At 38.7% G+C, this 26,770-nt stretch overlaps 2 protein-coding genes across 6 annotated transcripts; one reads left to right on the top strand and one right to left on the bottom strand.

Annotated features, from left to right (window-relative positions):
- Positions 1 to 293: 293 nt before the first annotated feature.
- Positions 294 to 19,824, top strand: EIF2AK2 (eukaryotic translation initiation factor 2 alpha kinase 2). Of its 5 annotated transcripts, none has more exons than XM_042881487.1 (16): positions 294 to 361; positions 657 to 1,036; positions 2,974 to 3,088; positions 3,985 to 4,154; positions 5,401 to 5,527; positions 6,217 to 6,293; positions 7,056 to 7,140; positions 8,699 to 8,733; positions 8,914 to 9,021; positions 10,950 to 11,069; positions 12,216 to 12,326; positions 14,029 to 14,221; positions 16,421 to 16,546; positions 16,917 to 17,015; positions 18,519 to 18,581; positions 18,667 to 19,824. In XM_042881487.1, the coding sequence occupies exons 2-16, from the start codon at positions 933 to 935 to the stop codon at positions 18,784 to 18,786; spliced, it is 1,653 nt and encodes a 550-aa protein (XP_042737421.1). In that variant the 5' UTR covers positions 294 to 361; positions 657 to 932; the 3' UTR covers positions 18,787 to 19,824. The 5 variants fall into 5 exon arrangements, with proteins under 5 accessions (XP_042737421.1, XP_042737448.1, XP_042737411.1 ...); XM_042881514.1 differs by having other exon boundaries at positions 339 to 361; positions 478 to 1,036; positions 12,219 to 12,326; XM_042881477.1 differs by having other exon boundaries at positions 339 to 361; positions 478 to 1,036.
- Positions 19,825 to 20,394: 570 nt separating this feature from the next.
- GPATCH11 (G-patch domain containing 11) lies at positions 20,395 to 26,755 on the bottom strand. Its single transcript, XM_042881527.1, has 8 exons — positions 26,543 to 26,755; positions 26,218 to 26,444; positions 25,102 to 25,143; positions 24,902 to 25,022; positions 24,025 to 24,115; positions 22,800 to 22,904; positions 21,985 to 22,066; positions 20,395 to 20,808 (listed from the first exon to the last, which is right to left on the bottom strand). The coding sequence occupies exons 1-8, from the start codon at positions 26,587 to 26,589 to the stop codon at positions 20,753 to 20,755; spliced, it is 771 nt and encodes a 256-aa protein (XP_042737461.1). The 5' UTR covers positions 26,590 to 26,755; the 3' UTR covers positions 20,395 to 20,752.
- Positions 26,756 to 26,770: the final 15 nt, after the last annotated feature.

The following is a 26,770-nucleotide window of genomic DNA, read 5'->3' as shown; positions in this document are numbered from 1 at the left end:
CTAGTAAATAAACTTATCGAGTTACGTAACTCAGGCCAGGAATGGCTGTCAAAGGGGCTTTCGGTTCTCTCAGCGAAGGCGGCCGTAGGGTTACGTGCACCAACGCCGAGCCGCGCTGTCCGTGCCCCGAGGCGTAAGCCGGGGAGCGCTCGCTGAGCCGTAGCGCTGCAGGCAGGCAGGCAGCGAGCGGCCCGCCGCGGCAGGGCGCTGTGAGGGAGGCGCGGCCGCTCACCCGCGCTCCCCGTCCGCCTTTCGCTTTCGTTTCGTGCCGGCGCCGCACTGCTGTGAGAAACGGAAGCGGGGCTGCGTCCGCGTAGCGCTGCGCGGCTCTTGGCGGTGCGGGCCGGCGGAGACAGCGGAGGTAACAGCGGGCGGAGGGAGCCAGGCGGCCGTGGGAAGCGGGGCTCGGTCGGGGCGTACCTGGAGTTCCCGTTACAAAGTAACCGTCACTGATTTATCTGCTTTTTTTTCTGCAAGCGTTTGTTTTTCGCTTCCTGCTTCCGTCGTGCGCGTCACGGATCCTGACAGCCTCGTAGCCTGAGAGTGCGGGCTGGAGTGCCTCGGTTCTGCTCTGAAGGAAGCAGTTTTAATTCTTTATGGAGAAAAGTTGCTAATTTCTCTCAGCATCCCGAGTGATTCAGCCTCTTCTTTTCCAGGAATCGGCTGAGAAATTCTTCATCACTAAACTCGTCGTTCTGCTTTCTGAATCTCTAATCTCAGAAAGTTTAGAATACAGTTGCAAGCCAACTTACATGGAGACTTGAATGAGAAATCAGTTACTCCTTTGTGACCGTTCTCCTGGCACCATTTTGTCCTCTGTCACAGCAGTGCCCTGGCAGAACGCGGGCTGTCTCTGTAGCACTGTGTGAGGCTCAGGCACAGCCCTGAATATTTCTCTACAGAATCTTTTGGTACTCAGATATTGCATCGAGATGGACCGAGAGTGTATGAGCAAGATCAACAGCTACTGCCAGAGGAATAAGTGCAAGCTCGAGTACGCTGATGTGGACATGAAAGGCCCATCTCATGACCCTGAGTAAGTTCACCACGCACGCCAATGAACATCAGCAGTAGGTAAAACTGGGTGAAGACTGCAGTCAACAGAAGTTGATTTGCTGGAAGGGTGGCAGAGAGCTGCCTGCAAACACCGATGGGTGTGCAGGAAGTGTCATTGGGCACAAAGGGCCTGTGGGAAACTTACCTCAGAGCTAATGGTGCTTATTGGGAGCATCTGTTGCTGGCGGTTGTCTTGCATTGATGCTTTTTGTCACGAATCACCTCGTGAGGTGGGTGGATTGCAGCCAGCGGTTTATTTAAGTAATTTAAGTGCTGTGGTTTTTATAAAGTTTTACAAAGTAATTTGGCGACTTGTATTTCTAAGAGTAGAGGTTGGGTATACATTAATTCTTTGGTTACCAACATGTTTTTGTGTGACATTTTTGAACATCTGTTACAAGAGAAGGGTCTTAAATTGATTCACTTTTATCTGTGGAGACAAATGCAGAGGATAGAATACGTAGGGTTGTTTCTTGTTTGAAGACAAATGCACTGTCTGATGTCTGCTGTTCTTTCCCTTCCCACAGATCACAGATACCCAATGTCTATAATATTTCCTTCTTTTTCTTTGCTAGTTTGCATAAAGACAAATCTTATGCTCATAATCAGGATGTTTCTTTTAAGTGGTGGTCTCCTGTTGCCAGCCTGCACTCTGTGCTGTCTTATTCTCAGACCCTGAGCAAATTATTACCTGTCTCTCAAACCTTGATCTATCATCTTTTTTTCCCTCTCATGCAATTCATACTTCAAAAGGGATTGCATGGGACTAATAGAATGTGTGTACAAATTCAAATCCAATTTATTTCACTTTTACATTTTTTTTTTTTTTTTTGTACTCTTATATTAAAAATATAATTCAACCTGCTGCCTTGTATTTGTGGGTGATGTGAACTATGATAGTGTTATCTAGGAATATCCTGTATGGCTCCGGCTCTTCTGAGTAGAATGCAGTGTTGGGCTGCCATAATAAGCTGACCCTATCAGGTGCTTCTGACACTCATTCTCAACAGACAGAATCGGAGGAGCAAAAGTGAGGAAAAACTGGGGAGTTAAGAAAACTGAGGCAAACTGTATGTGCAAGCAAAGCAAAATAAGGAATTCGCTCACTGCTTCCAATCAGCAGGCAGATTATTAGTCATTCCCAAGAAAGTAGGTCTTCATCACACTATTGGCTGCTTGGACCCACTTCATCCTCCTGTCTTTCAACTTTTTGTGCTGAGTCATGTGGTATGAGCTGGGATAGCCTTTGGTCAGTTGGGGTCAGCTGTCCCCTCCCAACTCCTTGTGCACCCCAGCCTCCTTACCAGCAGGGTAGAGTGAGAAGCTGAAAAGGCTTTGATACACTGCAAACATTACTCAGCAAAAGCTACCTTGCCTTGTAACAATGGTGACCTCATGCATTCTTTAAGAATTTTGCTTTTAGAAACACTACTAGAACTAGTGTAGAACATGCAGTTGTGGTTAGGAAGATGTTTTTTAAAATCTTTACTATAAGGAACTATGATAACTAGGAGTCAGATATAACAAAAACACATGATATGGATCTGGGCAGGCATTTCTTCCTTGTTTGTTTCTTTTCCACCATGATAATCTTTCCAACTATAGCGCCTGTAAAGTAACATCTTAACTGCGCTACTCTTCCAGCTGTACAAGCAGGCACGCTTTTTTGTGCTCACTAAGTAGTGCCTGCAGGCACTACTGGAAGGTAAGCATAGTGTCATTTCTGAAGGCACGAAATCAAGTTTAGCTGATCTTTAGCATTCTCATACACATCTCAGCACCATAAAACTATGAATGCTCAGATACCCCCACAGCTAATTTAGTGCTTTGTACATATTAAAACTACATCTGAAGAAGTTTTAAAGTACATTTGAGACAAAACTTACCGATGTTACAGGGAAGTTTCCTTTATTGCAGGTTTACAGTTGTGGTTAGAATAGATGGTAAAGAGTATGGTGCTGGCACTGGTAAAAGTAAGAAGGATGCAAAAGCAGCAGCAGCAAAAAAAACGTGGGACATGATTGTACAAAAGGTGAGCGAGCTGTATGATTTATGTTTATTTTGCTAACAGTGGTTGAAAATGAATCTCTGGAAGTAGCAAAGAAGTTATCATTGTTTAATTTAGAAGAGATTCCAGTTACTTATGTTGGTTTTGTTTTGTCGTATTCACTGTTTTTCTACTTTTTATTTTACCACTTAATTGTGTTTATTATTCTACTATAGGGTAATATCAAGAGTACTCCTTTTTGTTTGTTTGCTTTTTGTTATAGAGAGATGAGGTAATTTATTTGTCTTTAAGCTGCCTTAGCATATCCAGAGTGGACAGCGTTCCTTTATTATCTTGGCAACTCTTCTGTATATAAAGTCCTTGGAACACATACAAGCTACTATTCAGTGTGTGTTGCCATTTTTCTCTTAAAATGGTTTACTTTCACTTGATCTGATTCATTCTTCTTGCCATTATGTTCTTTACAGTACAACTGGTTCTATATTGTCTTGATTTATTTACATTTGTAAATATGTAAATTTTTACGTGCACAGGAGCAGTTGCAGCCCCTGCAGCACCAGCAGCTTCCTGTTGGCACCCCTTTTCTTGGTTCTGGTCCTTACATTTTTATGAGACATTACACTGCTTGTTCCCCGCCTTTTGCTAAAAGAGGTGGCAGATACACTGTTAGGTTGTTACACACCCTGTTGAAATGCTTTGAAAACTTATGATTGTTCTGAAATTCAAAATGTAATGATTCTGGCTTGTGGTGACTGTCCTCTGTCATGCCCGAAGTTGCACAACAATACAAACTTGAAATTTCTTAAAAGTATTTTGAAACGCTGGCAAACCTTGCAGCTGTATTAGTTCTCATGTGCAGCTTATATTAAACTACTTACTAAGCTGAAGTTTTTAAGTTATCTATTCTATTTGCCTTATAGCAAGATAGTCCTTCGAGTGTGCATGCTCCAGATCTAGTGACATCTCCTCCATCTGCGGATGTGCTACCTCCATTTGACTACGTCAGCCTGCTAAATAAGTACTCACAAAAGACATTGCAGCTAGTTGACTACAACAACATAAACCGTTTTGGAGACGCCCATGCTCCAATGTAAGATGTACTTAGTGTTCTTTCTTGCTTTTAATACGACTTTGCATTTTCTAACTTGTCATTATGTAAAAGCAAAGATTGATGGGAGCAGGGGGATACCATTAGGAAGACTGATTTTAATGCAAGGGATGGTACAAAACAGTCTGAGGCTAATGGGATCGTCAGTGCTGCTCCAAGGAACGCTATGGGTTCAGAAGCGTATCTGAAATGCTTGTACACCAATGCATGCAGTATGAGGAATGAACAGGATGAACTGCAAGCTTTGGTCTTCTCCCAAAGCTGTGATCATCAAGACTCAGTGGGATAAGTGCTGTGACTGGATTGCTGGAACAGAGTGCTATTGGCTGTTCAGAAGGGCAGGGCATAAGAGGAGAGGCTAAGAGGACTGAGTCTGTTCAGCTAGGAGAAGAGTTGGACTGATACCCCATTTGGAGTAGTGTGTCCAGGCCTAAGGTCCCCAATACAAGAAAGATGTGGAGCTGTTGGAGCAGATCCAGAGGAGAGCCATGAGGATGATCAGGTATTAGGAGGAAACTTTTACTCAGAGGGCGTTAAGGCTCTGGCACAGCTGCCAAGAGAAGCTGTGCGTGCCTATCCCTGCAGGGGCTCAAGGTTGGGTTGGATGGGGCCCTGGGCAGCCTGAACTGGTGGGGAGCAGCTCTGTGAGGGGCAAGGGGATGGAACTGGATAATCCTTATGGTCACCTCCAACCTAAGCCATTCTATGATTTTGTGACATAATAAAATGATAGCCAGTATTGACAAACTATCACTTGGTTGGTGCCCTGGCACCTCTGCGGACCTCAGCATGTATTTCAAGGACCCCTAGGAATCAAGTGTGAAGGAGAAGACTGCCTGTGTCTCCATACGCACTGTGGTCAGAGAGTTGTGCAGACATTCCAGTTAATGACAGCTGAGGGGTGACAATATATGTGTGTTTAAGATGTCTGGAAGATATCTGCTGGAGAACTTTGTTTGCAAAATCAGTCGTTTTAAAACTTGCACGATGGGTAACTTGTGATTGTGGGCACCTATGATAAGATGCTTTGAGTAGTTCAACCTTAAAAATGTGTAAATAAAATTATTTATTGTTACTAGTTACATTAAACATACATTGGAAATTCACTTCTGACGATGCATATATCAGATTTCTTTTCTATAATGTCAGTTAACTGTAGTGTTTAAAGTCATTAAATTAAAACTTGTAATATAGGTTGTAAGATTTTATTCTCTGTTATATTTTACAGGTATTCTTGTAGCTGTACAATTAGTGGTCATGTATATGGAAATGGCACTGGAAACTCTCTAGCTGCTGCAAAACAAGCTGCTGCAAAAGAAGCATACAGAGTGTTACAGGAGCAAGAATCTTCAATAGTATGTGCTATAGCTTGCCTTAAGACTGAAGTTAAATTCTTTAATCCCTTAAACAAATTTCTTTATTTTGTGTAAAAACATATTCTGTAAATTCTGCTGAAGGTGGAAACAATCCACCTTATGTTGGTTGGGCTACAGGATTCTGTTGGTAAAATTTATCAGGTTTTCTGTTCAGTTGCTGGATTAAAAAATCTCACAGTTGTTATGTGTGTGTATTTCAGAAAATGGTCTGATACATGCATCCTTGAGTGGCAATGTATATTAAAAAACAATTCTGACTCCTCCCTATTCTAATATGCCATTTTTCTGTTCTGTGAAGTCACAGAACAGAATTGTCAAGCAGACTGGCCATAAGCATAAATCTGCTGCCTTCTGTTGGATCAATAATCTTTGAAGTGTGAGAATGGCAAAAGTGGGAGTTAAAATCAAGAGCTGACTCCCGTGGTGTCCCAGGGATGATTCTAGTAAAGCAATTGCTAACGCTGTCCTTTAGGAAGCAGAGCTGTTGTCTGACAGCCATTTTATTTCCATACATGCTCAAAAGCATCAGAAATTGAATACTGATCCCAAACCAAGCTGTTAACAACTGCCACTTAGGACCTTCCTCTTAGAAGGGTATGTTTTTGTACCAGGGATTCTTTAAGTGATTTTTTTTCAACTATTCTTTTTTTTTTCCCCCCTTTTTTCAGCCGAGAACTGAAAACTCTAGTTCTATGTTTTGTGAACTTAGTAATTCCGCTGGAGGGCAGAGTCAGTCTGAGTCATGGTAAGTTGGGTTCACTGGTAATACGACAATAATACAAAATATTTACTGATTTTTAGGGGCTCATGTGATCTGATCCAAAAATACTGTCATAGTTTCTTTACTGAATAGTTCTACCACATTTTTACTGCAACATAAAATGAATAAAGATTCTCCTACCAGCAGTGTTATTTCATGACGTTTCTAACATTTGTTCTTCTATTGTGACGCATTTGTTAACGTAGTATAATTCTTTCAGTGCTTTTCTGTACCCAACATTGATTTCTTTTATTTATTTTTTCCTTTTTCATTCTTCATAAATCTTCATCTCTACTGAAGAGAAAATTTGCTTAACAAAAGTAAACGAGCATGTATAATCTTTTGTTTGCAATTTCAGAATCTTATGTCAAGCCTTTAATGCCTAGCAGTTAATTTGACAGTAACACCATTACCACTGTGACATTCTTTGTGGCAATGTAAAGCAGTGTATTCTTAGCTGGCTGCACTGCTTTGAAATAAACCCCTCTATTTCATTTGTTTAATTAAAGGATGTCATACTTTTTAGATTTTGTAGAAATGGAGGAGTATATTACAATGTTACTGTTTTTACTGGCTCTCCTGATAAAGTTTTCCAGTTTAAAACAGTTAAGACTGTTAATACTTTCACAGGTCTTTTAAATAAAAGCTGGCTTTATTTCTATGCTTCATTTTTCACTGCAGAAAGTTTGTTGTTGTTCATGATTACATACTTTCACTTAAAATCGGATTTGTTATTTTCCATAACAGGAGAATTACCTTTAGAGACTCAGCTACAAACTTGACAGAAAAAGCAAAAGACATGTCACTATCTGAAGAGCCTACAAATTCTCGGGTATAGTATAAAAATAGTCCTCATAATTACATTTTAGTCTCTCAATAGAGCAAGAATTGCAGAATATCCTGAGTTGGAAGGGACAGTCCTCAAGGATCAAGTCCAACTCCTGGATCATATAGCACCACCTAAATTCAAACCCTGTATCTGCTCTGGGGAGCCTGTTCTAGTGCCGGACCACCCTCTGGTGAAGAACCTTTACCTAATCCCCAGCCTGACCTGATGCACTCCTGAGGCAGCTCCGTGCCTTACTCAGGGGTTCTGTTGCTGTCTTGCAGAGCTCAGCGCTGCCCCTCTGCTCCCTGTTAGGAGCTGCAGCCACCACGAGGCCTCCCCTCAGCTCCTCTACTCTGGGCTGAACAAACCAAAGAACGTTAGCTGCTCCTCACACGTCTTGCCCTACAGACTTTCCACCATCTCTATAGCCTTCCCTTGGACATGTCACTCTGAAAATAATGCCTCCTGTTTATTTTCACAGAAACTGCTACAGGTAGTGCAACTGTGCTCTAGCTGATGGAGCAAATTCTCAGTTACGAAACTGTTTTCCAATACAGTCACCATCATTAGCTGCATTTGTGCCAGCAGTGAACGAGAGCCTGCATGCCATACTTGTAAAAATCTGCACCAGTAGAGGGGACCACTGTCTTTGTCACTAGTGCTGAAACACACCACCCACCACCCCATTGTGCTTACATCTATGGTTTGGTCTCCAGAAATGTCCAGCAAGCATCAGGGAATGCCAATGGGTGCAATTTTTTTTCCACATGGAGGAACTGAATTAACACGTTTGCTTTGTATGTGCTTCCATGTCAGATGCCATTTTGTCAGACTGCCCCTCTGCTGTCATTTGTCACATGGCAACAAAATTTAATGGAATATTGTCAAAAAGGTTCACCCTCTACTGTTGTACCATCAACATCTGCTTCTGATGCCATGGGCCAACATAATAAAATAAGAGGCATTACTTTTGGAGCAGCCCTTGCAGTTTGATGTCCTTCATATATCGTGGCACTCAAAACTGCACCCAGTGCTGGAGGTGAGGCTGCACAGAGCAGAGTAGGACAATCCCTCTCCTCGCCTGATGGTAGAGCTGGGCCAGAGGCACCCCAGGGTACAGTTGGCCCTTTGGGCTGACAGTACGCTGCTGACTCAGATTCAACTTGCTAACAACCAGAACCCCCAGATCCCCTTCTGTGGAGTTGCTCTCAAGCATTTCTTCTCCCAGACTGTACACAGATCCAGAGTTACCCTGTGACAGGTGCAGGATCCACACTTGCTCTTGTTAAATTGTCCAATCCTTAAATTTTAAAGATTTTTCTGCAAGGCCTCTCTACCTTCGAGGGAGTCAATAGATCTTAATTTACAGAAGGATCACAGGACTTTACTTCAAGTCCTGCGTGTAGTTCATATTTGAATTCTACTTTTTTTTTTTTTAATAAATATAAGACATTAATGCATTTGTAGGTAAATCTCGTATACTTTCACAGTCACGTTTTAACCTAAATGCAGTAAAAATACCCAGGCTATCTAATTTGACTTTGTTTCTTTTTTTCTGTAGAGAAATGTGCCATGTTCTGCTATAAAATCCAAAAGGTATGTGTTTATTTCTAGATTGCACCATTTTATAAACTATATTTAAACCTACTGTAGTGGGTTTGTTGTTTTTTTTTGTATCCAACAAGTAAGTACCACTTTTGGTTGGTATTTTTCTTTTCTCTTGTCACATATTAGAAAAATGGCTCACTATAAATTTTATTTTTATCTCTGTTAAAGAGCATTGGCACCTAATTTTAATAATGTGAGAAGCGAGCAGGAAAAACTGATGTCAAATATCTGCAGAAATAAGAGGGAGGCAGATGATGAGTATACTGTGGATGAAAGGTAAGAAGGAGTTTTTTCTAAGATGTATACAGCAATTACAGCGTGTGGCGGTCTAGGTTATTTATTTATAATAGAATGTGAGAGAATATTGCTGTAAATGTCATCTTCAAAGAAAATTGATATTTGAGATTTGTTTTTTGGAAATTTTAAATGTGCTGTGACAACTGACTTGCAATGATATTTATTTAATGCTTACAAACAAGAGCGATTTATGTGAGGATGAGAAGGAAAGTATCCTTCCAGCTTTCAAACAAAATTTCAACTGAAGCACAGCAGATAACATTGTCTTCTACTGGCACAGTGGTTATAGAATCATAGAATCATAGAATGGCCTGGGTTGAAAAGGACCACACTGATCATCCAGTTTCAACCTCCCTGCTCTGTGCAGGGTCACCAACCAGCAGACCAGGCTGCCCAGAGCCACATCCAGCCTGGCCTTGAATGCCTCCAGGGATGGGGCATCCACAGCCTCCTTGGGCAACCTGTTCCAGTGCATCACCACCCTCTGTGTGGAAAATCTTCCTCCTAATATTCAACCTAAACCTCTCCTGTCTCAGTTTAAAACCATTCCCCCTTGTCGTATCACCATCCACCCTCATAAACAGTCATTCCCTCTCCTGTTTATACGCTCCCTTCAAATATTGGAAGGCTACAATGAGGTCTCCCCAGAGCCTTCTCTTCTCCAGTCTAAACAAGCCCAGTTCACTCAACATTTCTTCATAGGAGATGTGTAGAGAGATGTAGGTTACAAAGGTTATCCATAACATTAATAAAAGAAAATCTATCAGATATGCTGGTTTATGGCAGCCTATTATTGGTATTCTTCTTGATGCATCAAATTGCCTCCTTGTTATTATCTATTATCTGAAATATTAGCAAATAATATTTTTATTTCTCTTGTTGTACTGTGGGAAAAGTTCTTCATCCATACACTTACTAAAGATGAATAGGTCATGATTAGTTGGACTTGCCATCTACCTGGATTAAAACAAAAATTGAAAGGATAGGGAGATGATATGAATTTGTCATCTTTTTTATCCACAGAATGGTTGAGGTTGGAAGTGATTTAAGGAGATCATCTCATACAGTCCTCTGTTTGGGCAGGGTTATCTAAACAGACTGCCCGGGGTGATGTCCTGACAGGTTTTGAATATGTTTGAGGTGGAGAGTTCGCTACATCTTTGGGCAACCTGTTCCAGTGCTTGGTTACCATCAGAGTAAAAAAGTATTCCCTAATGTTTAGATGATGACTCTTGCATTCACTTTGTTCCCATTGTTTCGTCCTGGCACTGGGTACCACTGAAAAGAACTTGCTTCCATCTTCTTTGCACCCTTCCTTCAAGTATATATATGTGTGATATCTATATATATGGGATTTCCCCGAGCTTTTTCTTCTCAAGGCTCTCAGTCCCAGTTTTCTTAGCCTTTTCCCAATTATCATGTTAGAAGAGAGGGTATTTCTCAAGTTCAAAGTTACTTTGAAGAATACTAGGACCTAATTCTTAGAAATATTTTTGTGTTCTCTGTGGTCACTACTAATGCGAGGAGTTAATCTCCTTCTGCCTGGAGCAGGACCAAACTTAAGCTCAGAATCTGGATGAGTCTCTTATCCGTAGGTGTAGGCACTCAGATGAAGTACTGTGGGGTTTTTTTTGTACAAATTTTGAAATATTTACTAGAAGTAGGACTGGCATCCATTCATTCACATTTCAGACGAGAGCTGCAACTACCGATTTTAGAGCTGAGTTCCCTTGTGGTTTTTTTTAAGAGTGATTCATACCTTTGTGTGTATTGACTGATTGCGGGACAGTGACATTTCAGCAGATGTATTAGTCTTACCAAGACTGTTCTTTTACCTTGTGAATTTAGTGTTAATTAATCTTCAATTGGAGAACTCAATCTCTCTCTCTCTCTCTCTTATTTTTAAGATTTCGTCGGGAGTATAAAAATATAGAGCCTATTGGTAAAGGTGGTTTTGGGAATGTTTTTAAAGCAACATCAAGGACTGATGAGAGAACCTATGCAGTCAAACGAGTTGAGTTAATAAAGTAAGGATTGCATATCTGTGTCGCTTTTGTTGTTGTTCGCTTGTTTTTCTTTTATGACATCCTTAATCAAGTTTCTCATTATTTAGTTCTGTTATCTTTTTAGTAGTCTGTGGAACATTTAAGTGACTTTCATTATTGTCTTTCTGATAGATTGTTTATTTCTACATTAGGCTGAAAAGCACATGCAACTCTTCATTTTTGCATGCACTGGAATTATTTTAGGTGCAGCTGTAAGAAAGTAGATTTAGTAAGCTCTGCTTTCCCTGAACCCACTTGTACAGAATTTAATGAATTCTATTTAATACTGTAGTATGTGTTTAAAGGAAATTTGCTGCTTAATAAAAACACTGCAAGCAGCAATGTTACTTCTGACAGGGCATCTTGTCTGAAAATCTACTTATCCATAATTCATGATGACTATAGTTAGGGGAAATGGATAAAAATGAAAGTAATACATTTTGTGGTATGTAATTGTAAAACACTTCACACATAATATGTAAGACTGACACCTTGTCCTTTACAAATCTCCACACAGAATAATGATATCAATTTTTTAAAAGGTAATTTTCTGTAACTGGTACCTGGTTGAATACTTCAACAGCAGCTGAAAAACTTGCATTTCTTTTCAGTAATCTATCCAGAAAATTTCAAGTAATTCCCTATGAAATAGCTAACTTAAATTTGGAAATAGTCATCCCCTACAATATGTAACTGGGGTCAGTACTGAAAAACATCTTATTGATTCTTCAGTAAAGACTGCTAGTCTTCACTATGCAATTTAACAGGAAGTGTAAGTCAAAGTTACTAACAGTTACTAACAGTTCCTAACAGTTCATTGGGAAGATTTACAAACTTTTGTATAGATAAACAAATCTTTTCCAGCATTTTTGAGTGGGGCTTTTCTAATATGGTTACAGCATTTTAGCAAATGAAACAACTGAACCAATGGGAAAAAGAAAAAAAAAAAAACCCCGACAACTTGTAATTACAGTTCTGACCATACAAAAACATTGTGCTATTTTTCAAAATTGATGTTAAACTATCTGCTTACCACTACTTGACGTCATGTCTTTCAGTTAACTCAGTATTTAATTTTTGTGGGAAAACGCCGTTTGTTTTGCTTGTGATTTTTTTCTCTTCTCCCAGTAGGAATGTGAAGCGTGAAGTGAAAGAACTCGCAAATCTTGAACATGAAAACATAGTGCGGTATTATTGCAGCTGGGAAGGGACTGACCATATGATTTACCCAGAGTCAAGGTAACTACACGACAGTCATTTGCACTCACAGACTTGTTTGCCATAGTGAATTTTGTATAAGCAATCATCAGCCTTTCTTTTTACAATTCAAATTCAAAATGCACAGCTATAAACGCGTTCAGATACTTACATACCTAGTGTAAGGAAATAAGGCGTAGTCCTTTTCAGATGGTTTATAATTAAATACCTTCTTGGTGAATACTGTACATTTTGTAATTTTACCTTTCTCCTCTCTCTTAGCATACAGAAGTTGCTGAATCTATAGGAAAGTGTAAGAATGAAGAATTAAAGATATGAGGTTAGAATTAAAATAAAACTTTCTGGTAAATCCCAGATTAGAAGTTTCCCTTTTTTTTTTTTTTTTAATCCCCTTTTCAGAATTACTGGTCATTCAGTAACTTGTAGACTTGATTATTTCTCTAAATTTGCATTTTAATTGTGATGTCTGTTTTTGTTGCAAACAAAGAGCTGTTGAGAGTAGATATACATAATTAAAAGCTCTTTCATTAGAAATAGTCTTCCAGCTCTAAGAGTTCTGGGCAGACAGAAGTGAGAATTTTCCTAGTAAGTTAGGTTATTAAATTTTCATAGTTTCTATGGTAAGTCTTTTTCATAGCAATGCATTTGCACTCTTTCAGGTAGGTCACTGCATATAGCCATAAAATATCAGCACATTTGAAATTATGCTTGGTGTATATGTTCAGTGCATTCAGAAAAAGGGAAATGAAATGGGCAGTTAGAAAAAAAAAAAGTTTCATGTGAAAACTCAGCCATTACTGTCTTGGAGTCTCAACATCACTCATGCATTTCAAATGATTACTGGATAAAAGAAAAACTCCTCAAGGCTGAAGCTTCAGCCTGGAATTCCACTTAGTGCCCTGACCTCAAGGAAGTGTTTCCTCCTCCTCTCCTCCATATTGTCCTTTTCCTTCTCATCTCCAGTCTTATTCTATGGGCTGATAGTTAGGGAACACTTCTGGAAAGTGTGAAGCTGCCAAATCCGTGAATGTATTTCACTTAGACTTCCAACTTCCAGACTCACAGGCTTATCATACAGTCACAGAATGGTTTGGGTTGGAAGGGACCCTTAAAGATCACACAGTTCCAACTAACCCTGCCATACATAACTTGATCTTTCAGTACATCAAGTTGCTCAAAGCCTTGTCCAATCTGACTCTGAACACTTTCCATGTATGTAAAACATGATCACCCCTTCTTTAAAGGACTAAATTTAAAAGAATGTGATCATTTTGTGTAAGAGGGGAAGATTAATGCTGTGTGTAGTGGACCAGGGGTTTGCAGTAGTTCCTTGAGGGTGAGATGCGACTCAAGTACAGTGCTATTTCTTCCTTTATAGGACATTCTTCTACATATGGGGGAGGACGGGGGAGGGAAGAATTGGGGCACTCAGAAAATTTTCAGTGTGAACAAGGAGGTAAAGAGAATCTTCCACGGCTATGTAGCAACTGAGTAGGGATTGCTTGTTTTGGAAAGCTATGTAGTTAGATCTAATACACAGTGGTATAACGTCTTTTAAATCTAGAATAACAATTTAAAAAAAAAAAAAAAGTAGATGGCTGGGTTTTTTGTTTCTTTGTTTTTTTTACCACTGGGAAAACATGGGAATCATTGATGCAGTGGCTTAGGAAGAATTGTATCTTGTCAATTTTAATATGATATATATATATATATTTTTTTTCAGTAAGAATTCTGTCATAGCAGTTCCTTGCCTCTTCATCCAAATGGAATTATGTGATCAAGGGCCATTGGAAAAATGGATTGAAAATAATAGACAAAACCAAAACTATCATGAGATGGCACAAGACAAATTTTCACAAATACTGAAAGGAGTGGACTATATTCATTCTAAAAATTTAATTCATAGAGACCTCAAGGTAAGTAGAGTAGGAAGTTAATTTCTAAAATCTTTGAGAAAAGTAGTATTTATTGGAAGTTTAGAAAAATGTAGATTGTTCTAGTCTTTGCTTAGTCTATTATATACTCTAGTACCATGCCTCTTTTGATAATACAAGCATTTTTTTTCCCCAATATCTGGTTGGATGTCATTCCAAAATCAGGAAGTGAACGAAAGGACCTTAGAATGCAGTACTTAAAGAAAAAAAAAATTAAAATAAAAAAATAAGAAAACCCAACCAAAACCAGTAGCCATCAGTTAACAGGCATTTTCAGTGTATTGTGTGTTGTTGGGTCACAAAACAGCCTCTTAGAAGAAGGAATACTAACCATCTGTGGTAATAAAGCAATTAAAAGAAGGAAGATGTGAGTCTAGGAAGTTGTCACTTGTCAAATTTTAAAGGGACGGTATATCCTTATACATACTGCGTTTGATAAAAATTGGTCTAGTATCATGTACTGTGTACATATATTTGAAGGCTAGTTCTTTGGATACTATCTCACTATCTCCACAAGTGCATAACCATCCAATCTTAAGAAAATATTTTTAAAGGACAAAATCGCAAGCTTTCACTGCTTCATGAGCCAGCTATAATGTTGCTTATAGTTTTAAAACCAGTCCTTTTGTGAAACAAGTTGTTTGAGTGGTGATGTTCCTAAATTCTAAAAATGCCTGCAGTAGGTCACATTAAATATTGATTCAGAATACTGTCCTCATATAGTAATTAATTCCAAATACCTAGGGAGTATTAGAATACAGTTGATACAGTGATTCTGATCTTGATGCATATTCCATTCCTCTCAAGACCTTCTGTAACTTTAACTTCATAAACTTCTTGAGTTAGAGGCTGAAATCTTCTTTGCATTCACAGTGTCCTTCCAGATGATGTTCCACTCCAAGAGTGCCCACTCTTAGACTCTTGTCTCATGGGCACATACATTCACTATCTCATAGAGTCCCTTTATTTTGAGGCTTATTGCTACAATGCTGAAGTGAACCACAAATATACATTAATTTATATAGATATCTGGGAAAAAAAAGGTGTGCTGAATGCTTTGTCTCCACATCTGCATTTCTTCCTTCTTAGTCCCACTTTATTTTCACCTCAACTCTATCTCCTGCTTTTCTGTATTCCTATGAATCTACTGCCCCAATCTTTCATCTATGGAAACTAGCTGTAATCTGCTTCCAAGTTTTATTTGCTATCTTGTCTGTCTGCATTTTAATTTAGGAACTTTTGTCCCAATTAAATCTGTCAGCTTAGGTGCTTGGCCATCTGAGATCTCCCAGAATCAAAGCTGCAGGATAGGTTCAAGCTTTCTTCATTCTGAGATCCACTTGTGCCTGGCATGAATGAAGCCTTCAGATAGCGTAGCGGTGAGACACCATAGGTACTGTTAATAAATGTGTGTGGACTTGGTTATACTTGAAGAGAAGAACTGTGCTGGGCATCCTTGACACAAAGATCACTTCCAGTAAAATTTAAAGTCTCTCTCCTGCCCTTTTAGTCCACCAGATTTTCTTTGAGTAAAAGACAGGATGAGGCTGCTTGGTTTTGCTTTAATAACATTCAGAAATACAGTTTACCATCTTTGGAGTAATAGATGTTTTGGAAAAATTCATTAAAAAAAAAAATCCAATTCTATTTCATTTCCTTATGACTTTATCAAATTTAAAAATGATAACCTCAAAGTGATACCTTGAGATGACTGTAGTAAGTCCCAACTCTGCAATTAATCTAGTACAGATAATCCTACTGTGTCTAGGGAAAAATCTACAGTTTGAGTGGAATTTCATGTAAACCTACATGCTTTGCCCAAGTGCATAAAATCCCAGGGTCCAGATTAAAGACTAAAATGCATTTGTGGGTATGACAGATGATATGCACACTGCAATTGGAGAACACTGAAGTGTGATACAGTCATGACACCTAGTTAAAAAGCAGTTAATGTAGCATATGCTATTTCAAATAAAGTTTGCGTGTTTAAAAATGAAGTTAATTGAACTTTCTTGTTTCCTACCTCCCACTGATTTCTTAAAGCTTAATTTCTGTGAACAATTAGCAGATTTTTATGGGGAGTACTTCTGTGGTTGATTATGCTTGATGATAAACCTTGGTCATAAAATGTCTAACTAATTGACTTTTTTTTTTTTTTTTAATATATCTATGTATATGTAGCCCCAGAATATATTCCTATCACATGAAGGTAAAATAAAAATAGGTGACTTTGGTCTTGTGACTTCTGTGACATATGACCCTCTGACTATGAACAGAGGAACACAGTCATATATGGCACCAGAACAGGTAATTATCTTGCTATATTATTTGACTTATTTGTGGGTGTTTTGCATTATCAACTCAGCACTGGTTGTGTTCAACCTTAATTTCAGTACTAAACCAAGTTGCTTGAAGTTCCCTGATATGACTGTATACAAGTATAACCTTACTCTGGAGAGGGTAGTCTACAACACAATGGTTTAATTTAGCTAATCTGCTTGTATAAAGTCTGACACTGTAATGTAATTTAACAGGTCTGTAGCAGAAAGGGTTAAAGATTAATATGAAGTAATGCTGGTCCTCTATTAGGTGCCAATTTCTACTGATTTCAGATTTTGCCTTCAAGAAATGCTTTCCAGCAAGATTTCACAACTGTATTTTCTTGTGATCTTTGTAGTCTGGGAACAGATATGGAAAGGAAGTAGACATTTATGCGCTGGGATTGATTTGGTTTGAAGTTCTTTCTGCGTTGGTCAGTCATCATGAGAAAAACAGGGTATGTAATCTTTAAATAAAAAAATAGTTTTGCACTGACATTGTTTTGCCTTGCTGCTGCTATCTGTCTTATGCTAATTATATGGCAAAAGGAACCTGTACAGCTACAGTACCATCTCTATTTACAGACACAAATGAAGGGAAAAATGTCAGGCCCATTAATCCATCTTACTTCAGTTAAAATGTAACAACTGAAGAAACATTACTGGTTTTATTTTAGTTATGTTCTAATTATGTGCTGATTAAAGCCTGACTATTCTTAGGTATGTACATATGAAAATAGCGAAGCGAGACAAAAAGCTAAAACACACATACAGAAACAGTTCAAATTTCTGATAAAGCTTTTTGTTTGCTCAGAGTATTGGAAAAGAATATTTCTCAATGTAAACAGAAGTCAAAAGTGGAAGAGTTTAGTCTGTGCCATACTTTTCTTTACTGCTGAGTGGGGGGGAAAGAACAAAGTCAAAACATTTGCAGGTTTTCAAAATGAAAACAAAAGTGATAGGAAATATATGGCTTTCTTCCAATTGAAAACAAAATGGTACTTCCACAAAGAAAACAATGTTACTTAAACTTTGCTTGAAAATGTATCTTTTATGTGTGTTTTATATTTTTCTTTGCATGTTTGTAGTAGAACAGCATGTATGCTCAAACTTACATATTTGGAATATAAGGAATATATACATATAAGATATAAGGAATGTAGATACTGAATATCTTGTCCAAAGTAATTACTTTTCAAGATATATGCATGTGGCTGGACCCAGAGGATCATGCACATTGTTAGCCGACTCTTTGCTAATATAAGCAAACCACATCAAAGTATCTGCTTGACTCACAGATTCATGGTGGTTCTGTTAGTCTACTTTGTCACATTTTCTAAAGACACCTTGTGCCTGCTTACAGCCAACTGCAAACATGTCCCCAGTCCCACGGTGTTCGAAGGGCCAGACTAACTGGAAACCCTAACGTGAAAAAATAGTTGTTACCTAGCAGTAGTGTTTGAAAGCATATATTTAGTAATCCTCAGCCTTGCTTTGAGCTCCACCTAGCATTTTTTGCAGTGACACAGAAACAATTGTGTAATGCTGAACAAGGTAAAAAGGAGGAAGCACGCCTGCTTGGTTTGCCAGTAAAACATCCAAACACTGTCGAAGTGGGAAACTGTCTTCTCACATTGTGTGTGTTTTTTAATGTGGGCAACAAGACACAAAACCATTACTTTTAAACTGCAAAGAGAATGATAATGGCTATGAATTAGAGGTTTGCCAAAACAAATGCATCACTGTAGATTCTGAAGCTTTTCAGCTTACACAGGGACAAGTGTATAAATAAGACAAAATGGAGTACAACCAAATGACAAACTTCCAAACTTCTGTAGTTCCTTTTAGAAGCCTTACTTTATATTCTCTTAATTACTTCAGTAAATGATATGGGTGATAAAATGAGGTAAAGTATAATTAAGGAAAGCATACTGAAACTGTTTATCTTGTATGAATTTCAGGTATGGCAGGATGTTAGAGATGCTAAACTTCCACTGGACTTCACCAAGCAATTTAAAATCCAGGTACAGGATTTCAATGCATTATTCCAGTTAATTTATTTACACAATCATTTAAAAAAAAAATTACTCAAACTTTGCTTTTTTGCAGGTATCCGTAATCGAAAAGATGCTTTCAAAAGACCCCTCAAAACGATTGTCTGCATCTCAAATACTCGATCTTTTGAAGTCTGTTGATAAAGACAACTCAGATAAAGCTCATAGTCACTAAATGACATTTTAGAAGGCTTTCAGACTGTGCTGTCTCGTGGCCTGTGATTCAAACCTTTCTGAATTGTTCACAGTGATGTTTATATTAATTACTAGACTTCTTCCTTTTAAGACCAGAGGAGTCAGTGTGCTTGACTGGAAAGCCTACTTTTTGCAGAAAAAAAATAGATACACATGTGGGTTATTCTTGACTGAATTTTACTTCTTTAAGGTGAATTTTCTTCTCACTAGGTACTTCTTGAAATACCTAGCACCTTCACTACTCTAAAATTTAAAACTTACTTTTTAAAATCAGGTCTTCCTTGAATATTTAAGTATTTCTTTCTTTCCCAGAAGCTATTTGTTCTGTACTTCTGAAAACCTCCGTTTGTTTTTTGTTTTGTTTTCTTCTTTCTTATAGGAACAGGTAGGGTCCTGTTAATACAGAAATACTCTCCAAGTTTTCTCAATAGTAACCATTTAAAAATCCTTCTCAGGAGAGCACCTTAGACATCATCTCCTATACTGTAAGGTTTTTATCAATTATTATGGCATATGGCCAGTTGTCACGGATTACAGGTGTACTGAGTAAGGCCAACTCTGCTGGCCTTACTGTCAGCTCAACATAAGGTGTGAGCAGACTGACCATTACTGTTTGGTTACATACTTTAAAGATTTTATGTTTGACTGAATAAGAACTGTGCAGGGAAGAAAAAAATGGGCAAATTATTCCTCCTGACTCATTTTTGAATAGTTTGAAAAGGTGCAGCTCATTGCTGTGGCACCTGCTGAATTCCATAAAGGAAAATGCACTAGGACTTCTAAGCAGGGAAGTATGATGTGCATTAGAGATAAGGTAGCATATGATTTTTCTCAAGTGTTGAACAGGTTGAAGGTGTGTGGTTGGTTAAAATATGAATATGTGAATTTTTATAGTCTTGTGGAAATTGTTGCTGAATAGCTATCTGATTTTAACATTCGTTTGTATGAATTCAAATTGTTCCCCCTCCCCTTATAATGAATGTTATTCTTCATAAATAAAGCATTCCGTTATTTTGGACTAATGCATATTTCCTTGCAGTACTCAAGATGTGGGAGAAATTACATCCTGATACAGACAAAATAGCACCAGTTTTACTTACCTTTGACTTTAAAATTGCTCTTACAATATGAAAATTGATATAGGACAAATTTCAGCTGAATTGCCTTTACAGTCTCTGGACAGAACATTCATAACATCATTGCTTACTTACTGATAGGTAGTATTTACCTTGTACCAGTAGTTTTTGATAGATTTTATTTTTTTTTTTGTGGTATTTATATACCTCAGGTAATACCTTTCTATTAGTGGATGTTTACAGTAGCATCTGTATTGTTATTCCCTAAGAATAAAAAAGAATATTAAAATATATTTATATTTTTAAAAAATTGAACATGCTCTGTGACCTGGTAAACACACATAACAGAATATTAGTTCAAATGATATTAGTGGCATTTCAAAAGCCTTGCCCTGGTCACAAACTCTAGAATAGAAAGAAAAAATAAATTGATGTTTAGTCACCCTTGTAAAAATGTAACCCCCCCACCTGTTTAACATATTTTGTCACAGAGTAATCAGTCCATATATATATTCTTTGTCAAACCTTCAGTTTTATTATCAGTTGATCTTGCTCAATTGGGGACAGCATTAACAAAGACTGTGGAAGTCTTACGTGCCTTGAATTTACAGTAACTCAACAACAAATGTAAAATTTTAATTTCTAATGAATTTTGCATCACCCAGAAATAAAATAAAAACAAAACACACAAAAAAAAACAACAACATAGAAATGCTCCAAAATGTGAAGTTCAACCTGTCAGAATTACTTCTCGACTGCACACTTTTATATGAATTCTGGCACAGCACTGACTTTTATTAAAAAAATATACATATGTCAGAGCATACCAACTATACATACTTATCTAGAACTCCTTTCTTTAGAAAGGCTTTAGTCATGATCTGCAGCACTGTCTCCAGGGCAGTTTGAAGACAAATCCTCAGCATCTATGGGATAAGCAGAAAAAAAATAATGCCAGCTCAGAAGAGGAGGAAAAAAAAAGTTGCTAGAATTATTTGAAGAAGCCATCAACAGATTAAATAGAACTTAGGACTGGCAGAGTATTAATTCCAAACTAGGTTTTAAAATGCTGAACACAAATGGCACCACAAATTCTAGCCTCTTTGGTGCAAAGAAACTAGACAGTGTTCTAAACCTGCAGCCTTTGTTTTCTTTCTTTGTATTCTTTGCACAATTTCTAATATCTGAATGTTGTTTTTTTCAAACCAATACCAATTCATATAAGTGCAGTATGAATTTTTTGTGCATATAACACCCTTACAGTGCCTTACAGTGAGAATCTGTCATCCTTTTTGCAAACCAGCAGCTTGGAAGGAAACTGTGTTACCTATGTTTAAAACATTCCCATAAGAAAGTAAATTCTCTGGAAAAAAACAACTAGTGCAGGATAGTTATATTTCCCTCACAAGGAGGGAATCCTGGGCCTGGATGAGGGCTGAGTGCACAGCCATCAGACCATATAACGATAAGCTTCTAATGAACTAAAAGCAGGTAGCTCTAGGTTAGGTGTTGCGAAAAAATTCTTTACTGAGAGGATGATGAGGCACTGGAACCCCTGTCTAAGGCTGCCCAGATAAGCTGAGGAGGCCCCAACCCTGGAGGCATTCAAGACCAGGCTGAATGGGGCCCTGGCCCCTGCTCCTAAGTGGGTGGCAGCCCTGTCTGCAGCAGGGAGGTTAGAACTAGATCATCATTAGGGTCGCTTCCAACCCAAGCCGTTCTACAGTTCTATGATTCTGTGATAAGCCAACTTGCAAAACAGAACACAAAATTATTCAGGTAGCATGCGGTAAGCTGATGGGAATTCTCTTTGAAAAGTGTTTCTGATAATGTTGAAGCTATCTACAATCAACCATCTGCATTACGAAGGGAAGTAATGAAATGCTATCAGACCCCCACGTCAAGAAGTTGATGGTCTTTGATTCTGGACCTCGGAAATGGAGAAATGACTTGAAAGAACAACTTCCACAGAAAGTGTGGGCATAGTTCTTACAGTTCTTATGAAAGCATGTGACAGGATTAAGGCTGAACATACACTGTATTGATTGAGTCTAACTACATAAGCAAAGTAAAACACATACATGCATGACATTTACTCTCACCTTCATAGGTTGTTCCACACCAAATGCAATAGAAGTGTTGTTCTCTTAAATAAGCAGTCAGGATTTGTAGCTTTGCTGATACCTAGAGGTATGTACAAGGATTCAGTGATTAGGGGCTCATACAATGTAAGACAGTTTGAGCTACTAGCATTGTGAAAACAGCTTGTTCAACCTTTTTCTATGGAAAAGCTACTGTAGTACTGTAAGTTCCCCACATTTGTAGCCCATAGCACAGGAATCCATAAGGCCTGGTTGTTGGCTCATCATTCTTTCCAGCTACAAAATTTTCACTGAAGATTTAGCTAAAAGTATTACCTACCTACCTTACAGTAAGTATATGATGTTTTGGTGGAATTTTGCACGCTTCACTTTTTCGCTGTAAGTCAAATATGTTACACTAACAGTGGTGTAATCTAGAGGTTCTCAGAAAACATGAATTTCCAGGGCAACGTTTTCAGAAATTACTTAGTGATTCTAAAGTTCATCCTGAGATATGTGGTGGGTCATCCAAGATCAAAACTTAAAACAAATTATTTATCAAATATATGATCTTGTACATGGTGGCTAAGACTGTTGAGAATTTCATTTTGACTATTTCCAAAGATCAGCTTCAAAGCAGATAAGCAATAAATCAGTGTTTTAATGCTACACATTTTGTCATTTAATTATTGTAGAAATAATTGCTCTAAGATGGCAAACAGGTCATTTACTACTGCTTTGAAAATTATATATATATATATATATACATAATTTTTTTTAGAGGCCTAATTAAATTTCATTTTGAATCAAGCCATTCATTTAGTTGCAAAACTTACACTTAAGTCTGAGCCTGTGCACTCATCATCCTTGTCTTCTTCATCCTTTTGGTCTTCCTCTTCAGGTTGTAGCCAATACCAAATCTCTTTGGGTGCTTCAATATCCTTAAATAATGAAGGATTAAAATGAAAATTATCTGCCTCTGCAGGTTCTCTTAAAATGCTGGATAAAAACAATTTCTAATAGCTGAGATGTTAGGTCTCAAAACTTACTTGTGTAGTATAATGAAGAATTACTGAAGTTGTAGGGGGAAACTAAGTACAGCAGTCCACAAGGATTATTCTCTTTTTTAAAATACAAGTAAATGCATGCTAATGTTAACTTTTATCAAGTTTAATTCCATGTATGTTTGGTACACATAAAGTTACACAGCAAATCTCACACGAAATCTGTGAGCAGATACTTCTTCCTAAATGCAGTTCTGTCCGTTGGAGCACACTGCTTAAAGACTTTTTATCACAACATCATTAGATGCTTCCTAGTTCACCTTAGATGAAGTTAATTTAAAAGAAACTGTCAAAGATAACCCAAGTTAATTCAGCTGACTTTCTTTGTTTGATGCCCCTTTGTCTGTTTTGATCTCAACAGAACTTGCAGGGCAGCATTTACTTCTAACTAACATAGACGAAAGAAAAAGACTTGTTTTATGCTTTCAACTTATTAAGTGGCAAAATTTTATTGAGGGACCTCAAAGGTTCCAACCTCTCTGCTGCAGGCAGAGAATCACCAACCACCAGATCAGGCATGAGATCAGGTAGCAGTTGTACTGCTGTTACCCATGTTTTTCCATCGCACACAGACATGGTGTTTTTGTTTGTCTATTTGATTCTTTTGGAATCTCACTGATCACTGATCTCAGTGATGATCCCCCACCTTCTGAGATACTGAAAAGCAGTCTGGGCATGGTTCTGGACAACCTGCTTTAGGTGATCCCGATTGAGCAGAACCATTGGGCAAGGTGAGTTCCAAAGATCTCTTCCAGCCTCAACCATTCTCTCTGATTTTGCTCCCCACTTAAGGAAAACAGTCATTTAGAACAGCCTGACACTGGCTAATACATGATAAGCAAACAGCACAGTAGTACCAAAGAGCAGGAGCAAACACAGGCAAACAAACATGGTTCCTCACAGAAGAGAACTTCCAGACACTCAATCACTATTTTGTTTTTAGCCTTTATTGCCAACCCACAAACCTTCCTTCCAACCCCCAAAAAACATATCTCACTTTCTGAATATCCAATTGCTGGCAAGCCCTCTGACTTTTTCGAAGGTCTCCCTCCATCTTACGTTCTTCTTGTTTGGTTTTGAATCTTATTCTGTTAAGAAAAGGTAGATAGCTAAAATAAGCAGACAAACAGCGACTGTCATGCATCTTAACAGGGTTTCAAAAATAGAAAATCTGCCAAGATTCTAGATGTACCACTTCCCCCAGACTACCGAATGCCAAATAAAGGTGACCATGCTAACCAGGACAGTGGCAAAGTTATGAAGCCTCTACTGACTGTTTCTGTAGGACCACTGTGTATTTTTGGGGAATTATACCTTTCAGTTACACCTCCAGGACAGAGCTTTTGATAACACTGCACTCTGAAATACTGCTTTTTCACTAGGTTTCTTTAATCCGTGAAAAAGTGGCTCATTAAAAATTTGCAAAAGCTTTTAACCTTCTCTTGCCTTTCCTTCTTCACATAGAAAGGTGCTAATCAGGAGAAAATTCAAACAATAAAACCTGAAAGATTTACCCTGACTTTTAATCTGTTGCACATAAAATTCACTGCAGCGACAATGCTCTGGATTATTAATGAATTTTATATTAAAAATGACATGGTTCTCTGATTCAAAATGTTACAAATGACTTGAGAATTAGTATGCATATTGCTTACAGTGTTAGCAGTTATAAAAATAAATGATGCAGCATACAATTCCAGTACAGTGTTCACCTGCTCTTGCTTTAGAGCTGAGAAGCAATACAAGTACGTTTCAACTCGTACCTCCCATTCAAACAACACGCATAATTGGTAACTCTAGAAGAATAACCAAACTAATGAATAAGAAGAATGGCCGCTTACACCTTGTTTGGGGTTTCCTTTACAGCATTTTACCTGAACTGATCTGCAGCTTGTTCATTTGCTTGTTTTTTCATGTGGAGTTTTTTTCTATAGTTTTCTAGTTTTTCTTCAGCTTTTCGCTTTTTGAATTCGTCATGACCAAGCCCACTTCTGCCTATGTAAGTACACAACAGGAATGTAAGCAGCTGAAAAGCTGTAATGTACAACTAAGTAAATCAGGAAATGTCACAAACCTGTTTTTATGTTCAGAGCAATAGGTTCAACAATGCCTTCTCCTGTGAGGGGAAAAAATAAGCAAATTTGAGAATTGAGGTCTTTCTCAAACTATGGTTGATGTGGTACAGCCAAGCAGGCAGCTGCTTTTGCCATTAAACACATACATTTTCTTCAAATTTTGCTTAGTGCAATAGGAAATACATTAATGTACACTTAGAGCTTTGCAAATAACCCAGTTGATTTGAGCCCTCTTTCTTTTTTCTCCTCATCTGCTCAACTGCCATGTGCTTCTTCCGGGATGCTACCCCAGAGGAAGAAAATGATGTCGGTTTGATAGGCACAGCATACCTGTGCTGAAGGCTGCTTTGTTACAGTCTTCTGTGGCATTTTTCATTCTAGAATTTCACAAGTTGAGAAAGATGAAGAATTACAAGAACCTGTCTGGGCCAGTTCATTTACTGATCATCTGCTAGAGATGCACTAAACTGACATAGCAATTATTGATGTTTTGCTTCATTGGTTTTCTATTTCATCTAGCAGGCCTTCCTGTTGTGCACCTCTTTTCCAGACTCCAACTATAAATTCAAAGAGGAGGCTGATATTTTTTAAACAGTTAGTTTTACAACCATCAAAACAACTTCTTAATGCCACAGCCACACACAGACAGAAGTGCATTTAGTGAGCAGCAAGTCCTGCTGTTTCCCTCACATCTTGCAACAGATGTTTTTGTTTTCATTTCAGTACTTTGATCTCACCTTTTGTTCAGCCATGACACAAAAAGAGTGATGGCTGGGCTCTCAGTGAGGCAGATATGGCTCTATAGACGAGGCAGCATAGAATCGTTAAGGTTGGAAAAGAGATCTGAGATCTCCTGTCCACCGACCATCAGTATCACTCACTAACACACGTTCCTTAGTACTACATCCACACGTTTGTGGACCGCCTCCCCAGGCAGCCCATTCCAGCGACCAGCCACACTTACAGAGAAGCTTTTCCTAATGTAGAACCTGAATTTCCCCTGGTGTAACCTGCGGCCATGCCCTCTGTCCAACTTAGCTAAGGACAAACAGAAGTACAACCTCCCTCAGAGGACACCTGAGCACAGTGTGCTGTTCTGACAGTGACAAACTCACCGCTCTTGCCCAGGGCCTGGCCACTCTTGTAGCCCATCTTCTGGAGCAAGGCGAAGCCTTTGTTCTCGTTGCCTAAGGCGCTGCTCAGCACCAAGTCGCGTCGCTCTTTCTCTTCTTCCTTCACACTCTTCTGCCTGTTCTTCTCGTTGGCTTCTTTTTGCTTTTCCTCTTTCTGGAGAGCTTCTCTCACGCGCCGCACCATGGGCATCCCCGGCCTCACATCCTCCCTAAGGATGCATGACCCCAGCAAGCATTAGCACACGTCTGGTTTTGGCTTTACGTGCTTACAATCACTGAGGATGAAACAAAAACGACGCCTACTTACTTAATAAATAAATCAGACATGTAATCTTCCTCTTCCTCGTCCCCCATGGCTAGCACGCATGTCCTGCTCAGACCCGTTTCCTACAGATGCAGTCGATGAGCTTTCCTGCACACACGCCGCCTTTTTCCGGATGACCCCCTTCACCAGCCGGGGCACGGCCACAACACTCCACGCACCCCTACCCCACCTCACCAGTCCAGCCAAGCGCTTGCGCGCGTCCGCCCCTTT

This window comes from Lagopus leucura, unplaced genomic scaffold (assembly GCF_019238085.1).
Source record: "Lagopus leucura isolate 7727_CA_CO unplaced genomic scaffold, USGS_WTPT01 Super-Scaffold_73, whole genome shotgun sequence".
In the NCBI taxonomy this organism is placed as follows: domain Eukaryota; kingdom Metazoa; phylum Chordata; class Aves; order Galliformes; family Phasianidae; genus Lagopus; species Lagopus leucura.
The sequence above is the reverse complement of the archived record's forward strand: the minus strand, read 5'-3'. Positions and strand labels throughout refer to the sequence as shown.

What these genes read in the sequence shown, in the direction of transcription:
- GPATCH11 (XM_042881527.1), bottom strand. Translation starts at nt 26,589, where the DNA reads ATGGGGGACGAGGAAGAGGAAGATTACATGTCTGATTTATTTATTAA. An exon ending in ATGTCTGATTTATTTATTAA is followed by an intron (nt 26,445 to 26,542) that starts GTAAGTAGGCGT and finishes ATGCATCCTTAG; the next exon opens with GGAGGATGTGAGGCCGGGGA. An exon ending in GCACAGGCTCAGACTTAAGT is followed by an intron (nt 22,067 to 22,799) that starts GTAAGTTTTGCA and finishes ACATACCTCTAG; the next exon opens with GTATCAGCAAAGCTACAAAT.
- EIF2AK2 (XM_042881487.1), top strand. Translation starts at nt 933, where the DNA reads ATGGACCGAGAGTGTATGAGCAAGATCAACAGCTACTGCCAGAGGAAT. An exon ending in GGGACATGATTGTACAAAAG is followed by an intron (nt 3,089 to 3,984) that starts GTGAGCGAGCTG and finishes TTTGCCTTATAG; the next exon opens with CAAGATAGTCCTTCGAGTGT. An exon ending in GAGTATACTGTGGATGAAAG is followed by an intron (nt 9,022 to 10,949) that starts GTAAGAAGGAGT and finishes CTTATTTTTAAG; the next exon opens with ATTTCGTCGGGAGTATAAAA.